This window comes from Tachypleus tridentatus, chromosome 6 (genome assembly GCF_004210375.1).
Source record: "Tachypleus tridentatus isolate NWPU-2018 chromosome 6, ASM421037v1, whole genome shotgun sequence".
NCBI classification, from domain to species: Eukaryota; Metazoa; Arthropoda; class Merostomata; order Xiphosura; family Limulidae; genus Tachypleus; species Tachypleus tridentatus.
The window spans coordinates 113,304,764-113,317,848 of NC_134830.1; the positions used below are offsets into that span (position 1 = coordinate 113,304,764).

At 30.5% G+C, this 13,085-nt stretch overlaps 1 protein-coding gene across 9 annotated transcripts in view; it reads left to right on the forward strand.

The window, feature by feature from the left end:
* Nucleotides 1-3,207: 3,207 nt before the first annotated feature.
* The window catches only part of LOC143253339 (stress-associated endoplasmic reticulum protein 2-like), a 41,589-nt gene continuing 31,711 nt past the window's right edge, over nucleotides 3,208-13,085 (forward strand). The window contains exons 1-3 of one of the 9 annotated variants that reach the window (XM_076507066.1): nucleotides 3,208-3,322; nucleotides 7,577-7,649; nucleotides 10,507-11,556. In XM_076507066.1, the coding sequence (XP_076363181.1) occupies nucleotides 3,284-3,322; nucleotides 7,577-7,649; nucleotides 10,507-10,607 (213 nt within the window). In that variant the 5' untranslated portion in view covers nucleotides 3,208-3,283 and the 3' untranslated portion in view covers nucleotides 10,608-11,556. Of the gene's footprint in view, nucleotides 3,323-3,361; nucleotides 3,952-7,576; nucleotides 7,650-8,937; nucleotides 11,557-12,194; nucleotides 12,535-13,085 lie in introns of those variants that run through there. The other 8 variants (XM_076507059.1, XM_076507064.1, XM_076507062.1 and 5 more) reach the window with 8 other exon arrangements.

Below are 13,085 nucleotides of genomic sequence, written 5' to 3' on the forward strand. Positions count from 1 at the left end.
TGCAAGGCTACACAACTCACCATTAAAGTAGACGCACGAACACTTTCTGCCCCTCCTATGTTTGGTTATTTGTTTATAAACAGTTTGTTTGTCGTTTAATTTACGTAAAAAAATATGTAGATGTGTGTGAGTATAATATTTATAATAAACTGTACTTTCATTATCCTAATCGTGATATTTTTTTTCAGTTATGAGTCCCCCCAGTGGCTCAGCGGTATGTCTGCGGACTTAGAACGCTAAAAGCCGGGTTTCGATACCCGTGGTGGGCAGAGCACCGATAGCCCTTTATGTAACTTTGTGCTTAATAACAAACAACAACAATCATAGCTAACTGAAATAAATATTTTTTTAGAAATTAAGCTTTGCCAGCAAAGAAACAGAAAAGTGTAGTCGAAGTAATTAGATGTTAATAAATCCCTTTGTGAGTCATGTGACAAATTTAAAGTGTATTCGTAGGATAATTATTGGTAAAATACATTTAGATTTAACAGTCTTTAATGTAAATAACAAAACCGTTGTGTTCTCTGTAGTCTAACAATGCCTTTTTTTTGTCATGTTGTTTGGCAACAAAATTATAACCTAATACTGTCGTTAATTTGTGTAGTGAAAGTATAAAATGAAATGTATAGACAACAAAAGTCGAAATATATTTGTTTGTCGACTAGCTGGAGTACCCGTTTTCTGGAAGGAAGTTATATAGCTTCATGATGAGTCAAAGGTTATCTTATAACAATAAAAATTGTTTCCATTATACGTAGCTGTAGAAAATACAAAACGCCCATAAAAACCGTAAAACGCAAAATGAGAAGCTGAAAATTTAATGTACTGTGCTTGGACCTAATGAACCTCCATACTAATTTTGACGAAGATCCATCAACATCCTCCGAAGTAGTTACTGGAACAGACAATAAACTGTACTATTATACTTATAAAGATTTCTTAATTCAGTGATCCAAAAATTAAAAGAGTTTTTTTTAACGTTGATGATATAACAGAAAATAGTTTATATCAGAAACGATTTAAGTTTAAAAATGAATCGATATTTTTACTTTCTCATGGTAAATTGTATGCACTTGGCTCTAGCCTGGGTGATCCCACACTATGTCTTAATTTGGACTTATTATACCAATACTTACTACACTTATAAAATTTCACAGCTTCCTTGCACCCCTGTCATTAAAGTCGTAATAGACAGAGAGTAATAGCGCTGTTCTATCTGGATAAATGCATTGTGGCTTTTATAACTCCTCCTATTTCGAGAAATCAAGCGTGGCGTGACACATAATGGTATTTACATATGTTAGATGAAAAACAATGTAGAATGTTTGTATAACTTGTACTTTTCCCAAAGAAGATTTTACACATTACATCTGTACACCAACATTAAAATCCTGTATCTTAGAACATCTGGCATGGGTATTAACACTTGTACCAAAATAACTCTCTTTTTGTTAACCTGAAGATGACCTAAAAAAGTCGAAACGTTGTTCTCTGCTTTATTTTGGTAAAAGTATTAATACACACACCAGCCGTTCTGAGATACATTTTTACTTCAAGTGGGTTTCTCGTCATCACGAATAAATTGTTGTATTGTCACTTACCTTGATGCATTTATTCCTAACATTCGACTGTGTCAATGGACCTACGACGTCCACCACTTCTCCTCAAACATTATTTTATTGTTATTTGTTGCAGTACTTATTTGGTTATCCCCCTTGTCTTTTTTATCATATACATTTGTTATCACTTTTACAGAGATCAGTTCATTACACCGAATATTTTTTTCACGTTTCTCTGTCTCTTTTTAATAGAAAAATGTTACAATAATTAAAGATCTTATAAATAATAAAATCTTTCGGATTCGAGTAATTTGTTTAGTATATACTGGAACTTTTCTTTCTTATGGTCTCTCATCTTCTCGTCTTCAGAACAAAATTGCGTTATATTAGATGGATGTATCCCACTGAAAACAATAAATCTTACTCTGTGAACTGCAAGTAGTTGCTATCTGTCAAGATAACTCCCTAACTGTGATACTGTCATTAATTAATTAAGATGCTTCATTTATAACTTAGAATATAAATATTTCTTTATTCATACATTTTTAAAAATATATATCTAAACAAAATGGCACATTTAGTTATAAATTTTAGACAAACAAGATGCACTGAAGTTTTAACGTGAGCGCATATTTCTTTATATTTGACTAGCGTGTGGATAAGTCTTTGGTTTGTTTGTTTGTTTTTGAACTTCGTTCAAAGCTACACAAGAGCTATCTGCGCTAACTGTCCCTAATTTAGAAGTGTAAAATTAGAAGGAAGGCAGCTAGCCATCACCACCCACCGCCAACTATTTGGCTACTCTTGGGCCTGAAAGGGCTTTTGAGTGGCTACCTGTTATGTCGATCCTATGTGAATAAAAGTTGATGGAAAATATAATATTCCTTCCTGCATTCGATTGACATGGGTGGTTAGGTAAATTGAAACATTCTGGTTCTGTGTGTCTTCACATAAATGTTTAGTTTTTTTAATATTTTCTTTAAAACTTTTATTTATGCCTGAGTCAGATTGATTTACAGTTCTCTTGGCAAATCCAAAACATCTTGTTATCATGATCTTAATTAACTTTCTTGTTAGCTTTTACGTGAATCTTAGAATCAGTTTAATGAGGATAGCCGTCCAAATATTTGTAGATTTAACCTAAGTAACCGAAGTAAAAGGGAGACAGAAACATTTTAGTGTGTTTTAAAATAATTACTGGATCATTTATGTTAATACATCTTTTAAATTCCTCTGAGAATATAATTACATGTCTGATAGCAAAGAATCTGCAGTAGTTTATTTCAGACTCAGTACTTGTTTCAGAAACAAATTAATATTATCTGATTCGTATATTTACAATTCTTAAAGTTAATTTCTTTAGAGAAATTAATGTTAATTTGATAGGGATATAAAATACCTTAAGTATATACAGTTATGCTATCTAGAAGATTACGGATTGGTTTGTCTTTAAATCTTAATTTATTCACAATGATTCCTTGTGAAGACGCCTTTCCTGATGTTTTCACAAAATTTATCTTTCTCTCAGTATGTTTTATTAATTATAATCGCCAGATCAGTTTTATTTGAACCTATCTAATTTACAGAGCAGTTCAAGAATATATTTCAATATAAAATTAGCTTTATTTTTTCAAGTGTAGTGACCTTGGTTAGTTGCCAACATCACGTATTAACAATTAAATACTTCAGTTTTTTATTGTCTGAATATCTAGTTCATAATATATATGACTGGTCAATATTACTGGTATATGATAAAGACACGTGTAAGTACACGTGGCATTTATAAGAATTACACGATGTCTTTGAAATGTTTTGACTATTTAAAACATATCCTGTTTATATTTCAATACAGAAACTAAAAATATAATAATTTGTCTTAATAACGAACGCATTGGACCTCTAGAAATTATTTATATCTCGCCACTATTGTGTATTAATTTATACTGCGGAATGCTACTAGATTTGTGGTTTCAAAGACTAACTTTTCCTCCGCAATTATATTATATTAGTTTTATTTTATAAATGTTGTATATATTTTTAGAGAAATAAACAACATAGAGAATGTGATTTAGTGAACTGGGACGCAATAAATCCTTTGTTGTTGTTTTTTATTTGAAGGATAAAAGAGACAATTAGTTGTCAAGTTTTAATATGGGAAAGTAACGACCCCTTTATCCCCACTTTATGATGATATATTTAAAAATAATAGGGAACAGTTTCAAAGTGTAGTCTACGTGTAATTTTGAGATTCAGAGTTTTGTAGATTTAGTCTATATTTTTTGACTCTGGTACGATTAAAGAACTCGGAATGGTTCAGAGTCAAAGAATGAAGGTTGCAAATGATAAAGCAAGCAAAAATGTTGTACTACGTGGAAATGTACCCAAAAGTACGGTAAGTTGATAAACAATTTATTATATGTTTATAGGACGTACCTGGTACAAGGTTTTGATGCAAATAGTATCAGTAACCATATTATACGGTAGGCTATATGTGAAGTTTTAAAATTATTAGTTTACACTTAAAAAAACGAGAAATGAAGCACATCAAGACGAACTGTAACTATTACTGGGAGCTGAATTCATTTTTATATAGTTGTAAGTTTTATTTAATTTTCTGAGATTTCACTTTCTGTCTTTTACTATATTATTATTACTAATACTATTACTATTGATATACATAGTACAACAAACAAACAAACGGAGATTTTGAGTTTCGTAGATATTACAAGTTACGCGAGTTCAAAATTTAAATGACCATTTCAGAATTGCAGATATAAACAAAATTAACATCAAATTCTACAGTGAATTAACACTGACAAAGTGATTCATACATCAGAACAAATTTAAGTTTGTTTAATACTTGCTGATGTTAATACTAGTAATAATATACAGTTAAACTAAAAAACTTGAATGCAGAGTTGTCTTTCTCTATATATAATTATTTTTAAAGAATATAATTACTGTGTAAAATGAGTGATGAGATGGAATAATATTCTTTTCATTGAATTATTTAAGAGATATAGGTTTTGTAAATCTTATGTATATTTTGTTTCTCAAAATTACAATTTCATGAAGATAATTTATTGTTTGATAACATGTCCAATGAACATTATTAATTCAGAAGTGTAAACATCGAACAATATCTACTTTATATGGAAGATGAGAAACTACATGTATTGCATATGGACGTCCATAAAAAGTTTTATTTGTTTATATTTTTTTTACATTAACACATCAATTTGGCCTCTAAAAACTTTTATTATGATCTCAAATGAGCCCAGAATGATAACTCATTAATTCCAAAACTAAAGGTGTTTTTTCAGGTAGTTCACAGTTTTCTAAACTTTCAAAATAACTTTGCTATATTGAATGAAATGTGTTGAATACTTATTTTAGTTAACTTTCTTAACACTTGGGACCTTTCATGTTGTACATATTTTTTAACATGAATAAATCAAATCTTTTGTATACTACACAGCACAGAATTGAATGTTAATCAGCATGCGTGACAGTTATAGCATCATTTACCATTTTTCCTTGATAAGAGCTATTTGATATAAAAGGAAAATGATTGATCATTCCTCTTAGGCATGTGTATGTGTACACACACACACACACACACACACGTGTATACATACATATATATATATGAATGGAGGTAGTACAAGTTTCTACAGTAGCTGATGATCATGTCCTGAGATGCATGAACTTGCAGATTGTTGAACATCATCCACTGTCTCAAAACAACATGGTGAAACTTCTGGAAACTAGCTGAGCAAGTCCTATGTTATTTGGTAGTTTGCTGTGTATGTAGAACACGTAGATATTCATCCATGATGACGAGAAAACCCACTTGTATAGAAAATTATATATGTAAAAAAAAAAAGGCTGGTATGGGTAGAGAAAGCACTATGTAAAGGAGTGAACAAAGTTTTGACCTTCTTTGGTCATCTTCAAGTTTGTTTTTTTTACATATATAATGTAGATATTGAATGTACCTTAAACTAAATTTTGGTTGTAAATATGAAAAGAAAAACAAGATTTTTGTATGAAGAATTTAACACCAATAAATGAACTGACAATTGTAATGTAGGAGTATTTTTTTTTATTGTAATGAAAATTAAAATTCACCATACTGTAATATTGGATATAGACTAGTACTATATGTTTTGTACCAAACATTTATTTTACTGATCGTTATTTCTGTTTTTGTTAAGTTATCTCATTCTCAAAAAGTTTAAGTTGATTTATTCTGAATTTTGTCCCCCACTGGTACAGCAGTAAGTCTACGGATTTAAAATCAGGGATTTGATTCCCCTTGATGGACTTAGCAGATAGCCCGATGTGGCTTTGCTATAAGAAACACACACACACATTCTGAATTTTGTCACACTGTTGTTGTAATATTAGCTATCAATACAAGATTTTTATTTTTTGGTTTTTTCATAGCTGTAAACTGAAATAATTGCAAGCATTCTCACTTTTGTTGAATATTGTAAGTGTAGCTGCAATATAAATCAGTGCAGCATTTTATAAATTTTTGCATATCCCTTTAAGTATGTTTCCAAATGCACATCACACTTTAGGCTAAGAAAATGCCCATGTACCTTTTCAATATACTCTTGTGAATTCTGTCACCTGTAGTAGATTTTCTCATAAAATTATGTATTATTTAATGTTCTGCATCATAGAATATATACAACGTATTTGGTGGATTTCCTCTCATTTGCTAGAAATATTCTAAAAAAATCATACCGTTGCCTAGGGTGAAATTTTGGGTAATTTGTTTATTTTATTGTTAAGCACAAACTACACTATACTTACCATGGTTTTCTAGATAAGCTTTCAGACATGATGCTGAGCCACTAGGATGCTTGCCTAATGATAGTCACTATATTTATTTTTTTAATTCATAGTATCATCAGGGGTTATTCTTAAATCTTAACACATTTTTCAAATTTTCAGTAATCTAACACTGTAAACTTGAATGAATTAATAGTAGGAAAATACCAGCAATTCAATTATACAAGAATTATTGTTCATTTTAAGGGCTTCAAGATTTGTAAGGCAACTCATGCTGCAATTTCAATTCTCTGTAGTGATAAGAAGGATTAATCTTGCTTGAGAACTTGTCACTGTTTGAGATATCTGTACTAGTTCCAGTGGTTTCATTAGTTTTCTTTTATCTCTAACTATACTGTATAAATCAGCCTCTACTTCTTCAACTGGTTAGTTTTCTATTTTGTGTACTAGCAGCAAATTATATGAGAGTGGAATAGTGCAATTGGTTTTTTAACTATTTTGTCAAACATTTATTTATCATAAGTTTGTTTATTTTACCATTAAGAATATACAGATATTTAAAAGTCTGTAAATGGCAGTTTTTATATTTTAAGTAAGTCATTATTTCATTTGCAGTTTGGCATGAATACTTATTTACAATTTTAGGAAAGAAATTTACAGTGGTGATGCAGAACTTAATGTGCAGGTATCACAGTTGAAATGACTTAATTTCACCCCTTCATAACTAGTATATAATATATCTTTAGTGATGTATATTGCATATGTAGTTGGACATTTTTACTGAAACTAAATGTAGAAAGCTAATAATGATGCTAATTATTTTACTGACATGAAGGTTACTTATGGCAATTGCTGTGTCCTAGAAGCTTATAACAGTTTCACTGTATATCCACACCCTGGAGTGTGGTAATCCAATCTCAAGAGGACATAGATACTTGCATAAGTTGGAAGAGGGGTCTTCACTTTAAACTATTACTTGGAATAATCTTTAACACATTCATTACCCCTAGGATGTATATATGCATCCAAAGTTATGTTGGCCAATACTGCCAACACAAGTTTTTCTCTTGTAGAAATTTTGATTTGTTTTACTTTTTTAATTTATGTATAATTTTACTTGTTGGCTCTTAAAAAAAATGGATAAAGCTAGTGTTTCTTCAAAACTTCTGACTTAAATGTCTGACTAAAACCCTATCACTTTTGTTTTGTTCCAGAAACCTAAAGATGAGAAATACCCTGTTAGACCCTGGCTACTTGGCTTGTTTGTATTTGTTGTTTGTGGATCCGGTAAGTTAATGTTATAAACTATTTTTAATATACATTTTCTTCACATAATTATTCTTTATAATTTGCTTTGTAAGTTTTTAGAAGCTAGCTGTTAAATATTGTTGCAATATAATTAATTTATGCATACATATTTACAGGGTAGTTATTATTGTGAGCCAATTATAAAAAGAGAAAAGCTAACCGAGTTTTTTTAATTTAGTAAATGGTTCAGTGGGTTATAGCATCAGTATGTTTGTTGACACATTCTTTTTGTTATGTAAAGTTCTGAATGGTACAATATGATCAAACTTCTCAGGAGATCTCTCATGTGGATGGGGAAGAACCATTATGATTAGGCTTTTAGAAGGTTATTCATTATTCTGAAAAATAGAAATTTGGTTTCTGTGTAAAATGAAATATAATGACAAAATATATAAACACAAATATGCCATATTTATCATTATAAAATAAAAAAAATCCAATGGTTGAGGGGGAGGAGTTACCCATTCCACTGTTAACTGTTATCGTAAAAATACAGTTGAAGTATTTGATTGCACTGCTGCTTGTAAGGAAGCCGAAGGTCAAAGGTTACTGACTAAAGACAAAACATTTAACTTTGCTACCTATCTTATCATTGGCAATATTGAAATAAACCATCTTTTTTGTTACTATCAATACTTGTCATACAACTTTGGTATGGTAAGTTTGTTTATTGGAGGGGTAATATAATTTTTGCTCTTGCTCTTAGGCTAGCTGAGTTTATCACTATTATTATAATAAACCAGGATTGGTATTAAGGGGTGACTTCTATGTCCACAACTAACTGTAGTAATCTAGGATTGGTATCAAGGAGTAGGCTATTATAAGTGTAACTGGAATTGATCAACAAGGGCCACTCATTAAATGATTATATGTATAACTAATTTTTACCTGCCATCTGTAATTCTGTAGATAGATATTTAAGATAGTCACACTCCTTGTGGGGGTGGGAGTGGTTGCATATAAATAAACTAGGTTGGCTAATGAAAGGAGTGAATGATAAAATCAAAGAAGAGCATTATAGACTTAAGAATAATTTATAGAATCAGGGACTAAGAGAATCTGAGAAGGTCAATAAATTGCTCAAACAGGATATTAAGAAATTATATGGAAAAACATTGACTGAAAATGTGAAAATGAATAGTAATTAATTCTTTAAATGCACTAAGGGTAAGACAAATTTAAGGTTATATAGAAAGGTTCGTAATTGATGAATATTAGATGAGTGGATTATTCTTTTCTAGTTTTGTTCTATTTTTACAATAATTAGATTATCACATTAGTTATGAGCTCATGAAGAAAAAAGTGGGAAGTTCAGAGAATAATAAAGCTTCTGGGCAAGACAATATTTTCCTAAGGGTTTTGAAGAAGGTTGAAGATTCAGTATATTAATTTTAAGGTTTAAAATTTTCTTGTATAGTTGTTACAGTTTCACTAATTTTTGAACATAAGTGAAAAAAGTTACTGTCTGTGTAGATGAGAGTAAGGAAGTGGATTTAGTATATCTAGATATTTAGAAAGTATTCAGTAAGGTTTCACAAAAAGAAAAAAAGTGTTAAACAATTATCTGTTGATGTGAGGGAGAGGTTGGTTGGCTTATAGAATGGAAAAGTGTTTGGATGGTAGAAAGTTGAAGGTTATTACAAACTGAGTACAGAGTATTATCTCAAGGCTTAATGTTAGAATTTTTGCTCTTTTTAATTTACGTCAATAAAATACATAGGTCATGAGTCAGCAACCTGGGGCTCTTGGGTTATTTGCTGTGTCCACTGAGGAGAATCAAACCTCTAATTTTAGTGTTGTAAATTTGAAGATTTACATATGCCCCACTGGGAAGATCATCTTTTTTTTTTTTTAAGGTTAGACTGGTATTGTAGTTCTTGAAATGGGTGTAACTGGTTGTGAAAATGCTGCTTCTGCTTTACAAAATAATTTGGCTTATTTAGTGTTTTGTGAATAAATGGCAGATGGCTTTTAATTATAATAAATGCAAAATAATACATGTAGGATATCACTGTTTCAGTTATGAGAATATATTTTGATTGGAATATTATGAAAGGCATTATAGAAGAAAAATATTTTGACATTCTAGCTGATTGGTTTCTTAAGCCATCTAAACAATGTGCTGATGTCATGGCAGAACATATAGGATTTTAGGTTGTACTTATAAAAATATTTGATATAACTCTAAAAAGATTGTAATTTCATTGCATAGGTCATTAGTTCGGGTGGATTTGGAGTATTGTGTTCAGTCTTGGGTTTCTTACCTTAAGAAGGACATTGAGTTGTTGGAAAGGTTTTGGAAGGTTATTAGGATGATAATTGTGATTAAAAAGTTGACATACGATGGCAGATTAAAGTCTTTGTTTTCTCTTGAAAGAGAAAGTTGGAAGAGATCCGATTGAAGTGGTTAAAATTGATGGTGTTGATGCATCATCTTATTTGTATGTAATAATGAGAATGGTAGGACTAGAAGACATATGTAGAAATTTTTGCAGGTAGGAATCATCTTTGGATGAGAGAGCTTTATTTTTTAAGAGAGTGATTGGCCTTTGGAAGAGGTTGCTTTCAGATGTGGTGGCTGAAGTAATTTTAAAGGAAGGCTTGCTAAATATCTGAATGATAAAGGCTAGGTTTGAATGTTTTACTTTCATTTAAAAGTTTAGTCTTAAAATGGCCTAAAGGAACCAAAAGGTTCCTTATCCTTAAATTATTTATGATGTGTTTAATAATAAAGACAGGGTATCCTTAACACTGTTTAATAGGACATTATTTTTCTCTTAACTTGTATCTTTTGTAATTTATATGTCTAGTTAATTTTGCTTTCTTCTTGTTAAAGGACAAACTTGTATTCAGTTTTGTGGGTTCCAATCACCCGTCACAGCACACACATTTGTCATAGATGCATTCGTCGTAATTACTGTAATGTCATTTATTTAAATTATGCAGTGATATGAAATAGTACTGATATATGGATTGTTATTATATTAATGCATAAAGCAAGTCTGTACTTGGCTCATGTAAGTTATATGAATAAAGCAGTGTTGGAAGTTTGGTAACATTGGTTCTACAGCATGCATTTATTAGTAATCAAACTAAGTTTCTTGAAATTAAAGTAAACTCAGACTAATGTAAACTTTTTAACTTTTACAGCCTTATTCCAGATTATTCAGAGCATCAGACTTGGTTGAAGTATTTAAGGGACTTAAGTTCTACAGTCTGGCACAATAGTTTATTGGGTGGGGGACATATCATGTTGCTTGTATATAAATCTGAGGATGTAAATTTGAAAACTATTTTTAAATAATTTGATATGTGCTTCATTGCTTTTACTATTCCTAATAAAAGTGCAGATCTTGATGACATCAGTACAAATATATATGAGGTAGATTGTTGACAAAATAATTTATAAGAACTTAGTGTACACTGTATAAAATATTTTTGTGTATCTTCAGCTGTAGTATGTTAACTTTGAGCTGTTAAGCATCCTTGTCTAATAAATGTAAGTTGTGCCCAGCACAGTTATAAGTTTGTAAAAACAAGGTCTTATTAAATTGGTTTATATTGAAGAAGGTTTGTAACATTAATATTGGAAAAATCCAATAAAATCAACTTGTTACAATTTCCTAAGTACTGAAACTGATAAATATGAGTGTTATAATGCATGCTCTACAATGTGCAACAGTAAGTTAAAATAAGAACTTTTAAAATGTGTGGACAACTGGTCATTGTCTATACACGAGAATCTATATTTGTATTGCAATTACTGGTAATATCTAGAAACAAGATTAAAGTATACAAGTAAGTGAAAATACTAGTCTTTATTACATGGATTATGGGTGTTTAAAATGGTATAACTATGGCAAGTGTGAATAAAGAGTGAAATACACCTGATATGTGGTTTTATTAATTAACAAATCTAAAGTTCCTTTAAAACATAAACAGAGATAAGATAAAAGTTTTAAAAAATCTTACTGTTTACCTGTGAAATTACTCATGGAAGCTCTAAAAATATTCATTAAAATGTGAGTTGCTCAATAACCATACCAAGTATTGTATAAAGAAAAAAAAGGAAGACTTCAACTTACAACTGTGATGTAATTATCACAGAGTTTCATTTAGTTAAATTTACATGTGCAACTAGTTCAGCAGTTATGTGCTATCAATGTGTTAGTGAAGAAGTTACAGAGAATAGAATAGAAAACTGATAAAATTTTAAAAACCACATTTTTCACTTCAGTTGCAACTGGTTGTTGGTTGACTTGTAATTTCTAATCCATATTGTGAAATAACTGTTGTACATGAATAGTTTTGGAGTGAGCAGGAACTGCAAAGAGTTGTGACACAAACACCTGACTTACATCCAGAGAGCACATTTTGCACCATTTTAATTCAGCCCTTTTTTCTTTGTTTATGTATGTGTATTTCATTATAAAATATTCAGGTTTCTCTAGACTTTAAATTCAAATGCCATCACAGTTGTACCTTAATGATTTCTGTTGTAAGCATACTTGTTTTGTATTTCAGCATGTACTCAGTCACAAGGTACTTCTCTACAGCTCATACGTGTAATTCCTCAATCTTCTCTTAAGTATTGACAGATGTATTAAGTCATACAATGGAAACTAATCCACAGAAACCTTAACACTTACATTTTAAGTACTGTACTCATCTGACCTATCACTGCTTTGCCAGTCACAGAAGTGAGGTACTCTTGTGAATATGGATGTTTGGCTTGCAAAAAAAAAATAATTCTGTCTTTAGTAAAGAAATTAAAATTAATATTTTATTCTGAACTATCTGTGATTTCTAGTTGAACATTTTGAATTAGTTAATTATGTGGAATAAAATGAACATCATTCCTTGTAAGTTCAAGTTTCCTTCCCATTATTTCTGCACTTGACTAATTGGATAGCTTTAATTAATTCACACACATCATGGCAGAAGGAAGACAGTTGTTTTAACGACAAGCCTTACAGAGTAATTATAAAAAAATGTACTATTTTATTAGGTAAAAAAACAAAGTTTGAATCCTAAAGACCACAAACTTTTTCAAGTAGTGATTTACTATAATAATAGCTTACTCTTTGGTGAACTGGTTGTGTAGTAATTAAATAAATGTTAGTACATTGTCACAAGACTCGTCAGTTGTTTACTGATAGTAAAATAAGTCGCTTTGTACTGATGAAGCCTAGAAAATACTAGCAATTATATCATCTATTCAGTGATGTCGAGGAAACCCACTTGTAGAGAAATATATATGTAAAAACAGCTCGTTTGGGTTGAGAAAATATTTTAGGTAGAGGAGCGAACAACATTTCGAACTTCTTCGGTCATCGTCAGGTTCACAAAAAAAGAGAGGTAACTGACAGGAAGCTGACCAGATGTTTGAATATATAATTTTATATTATTTATTTT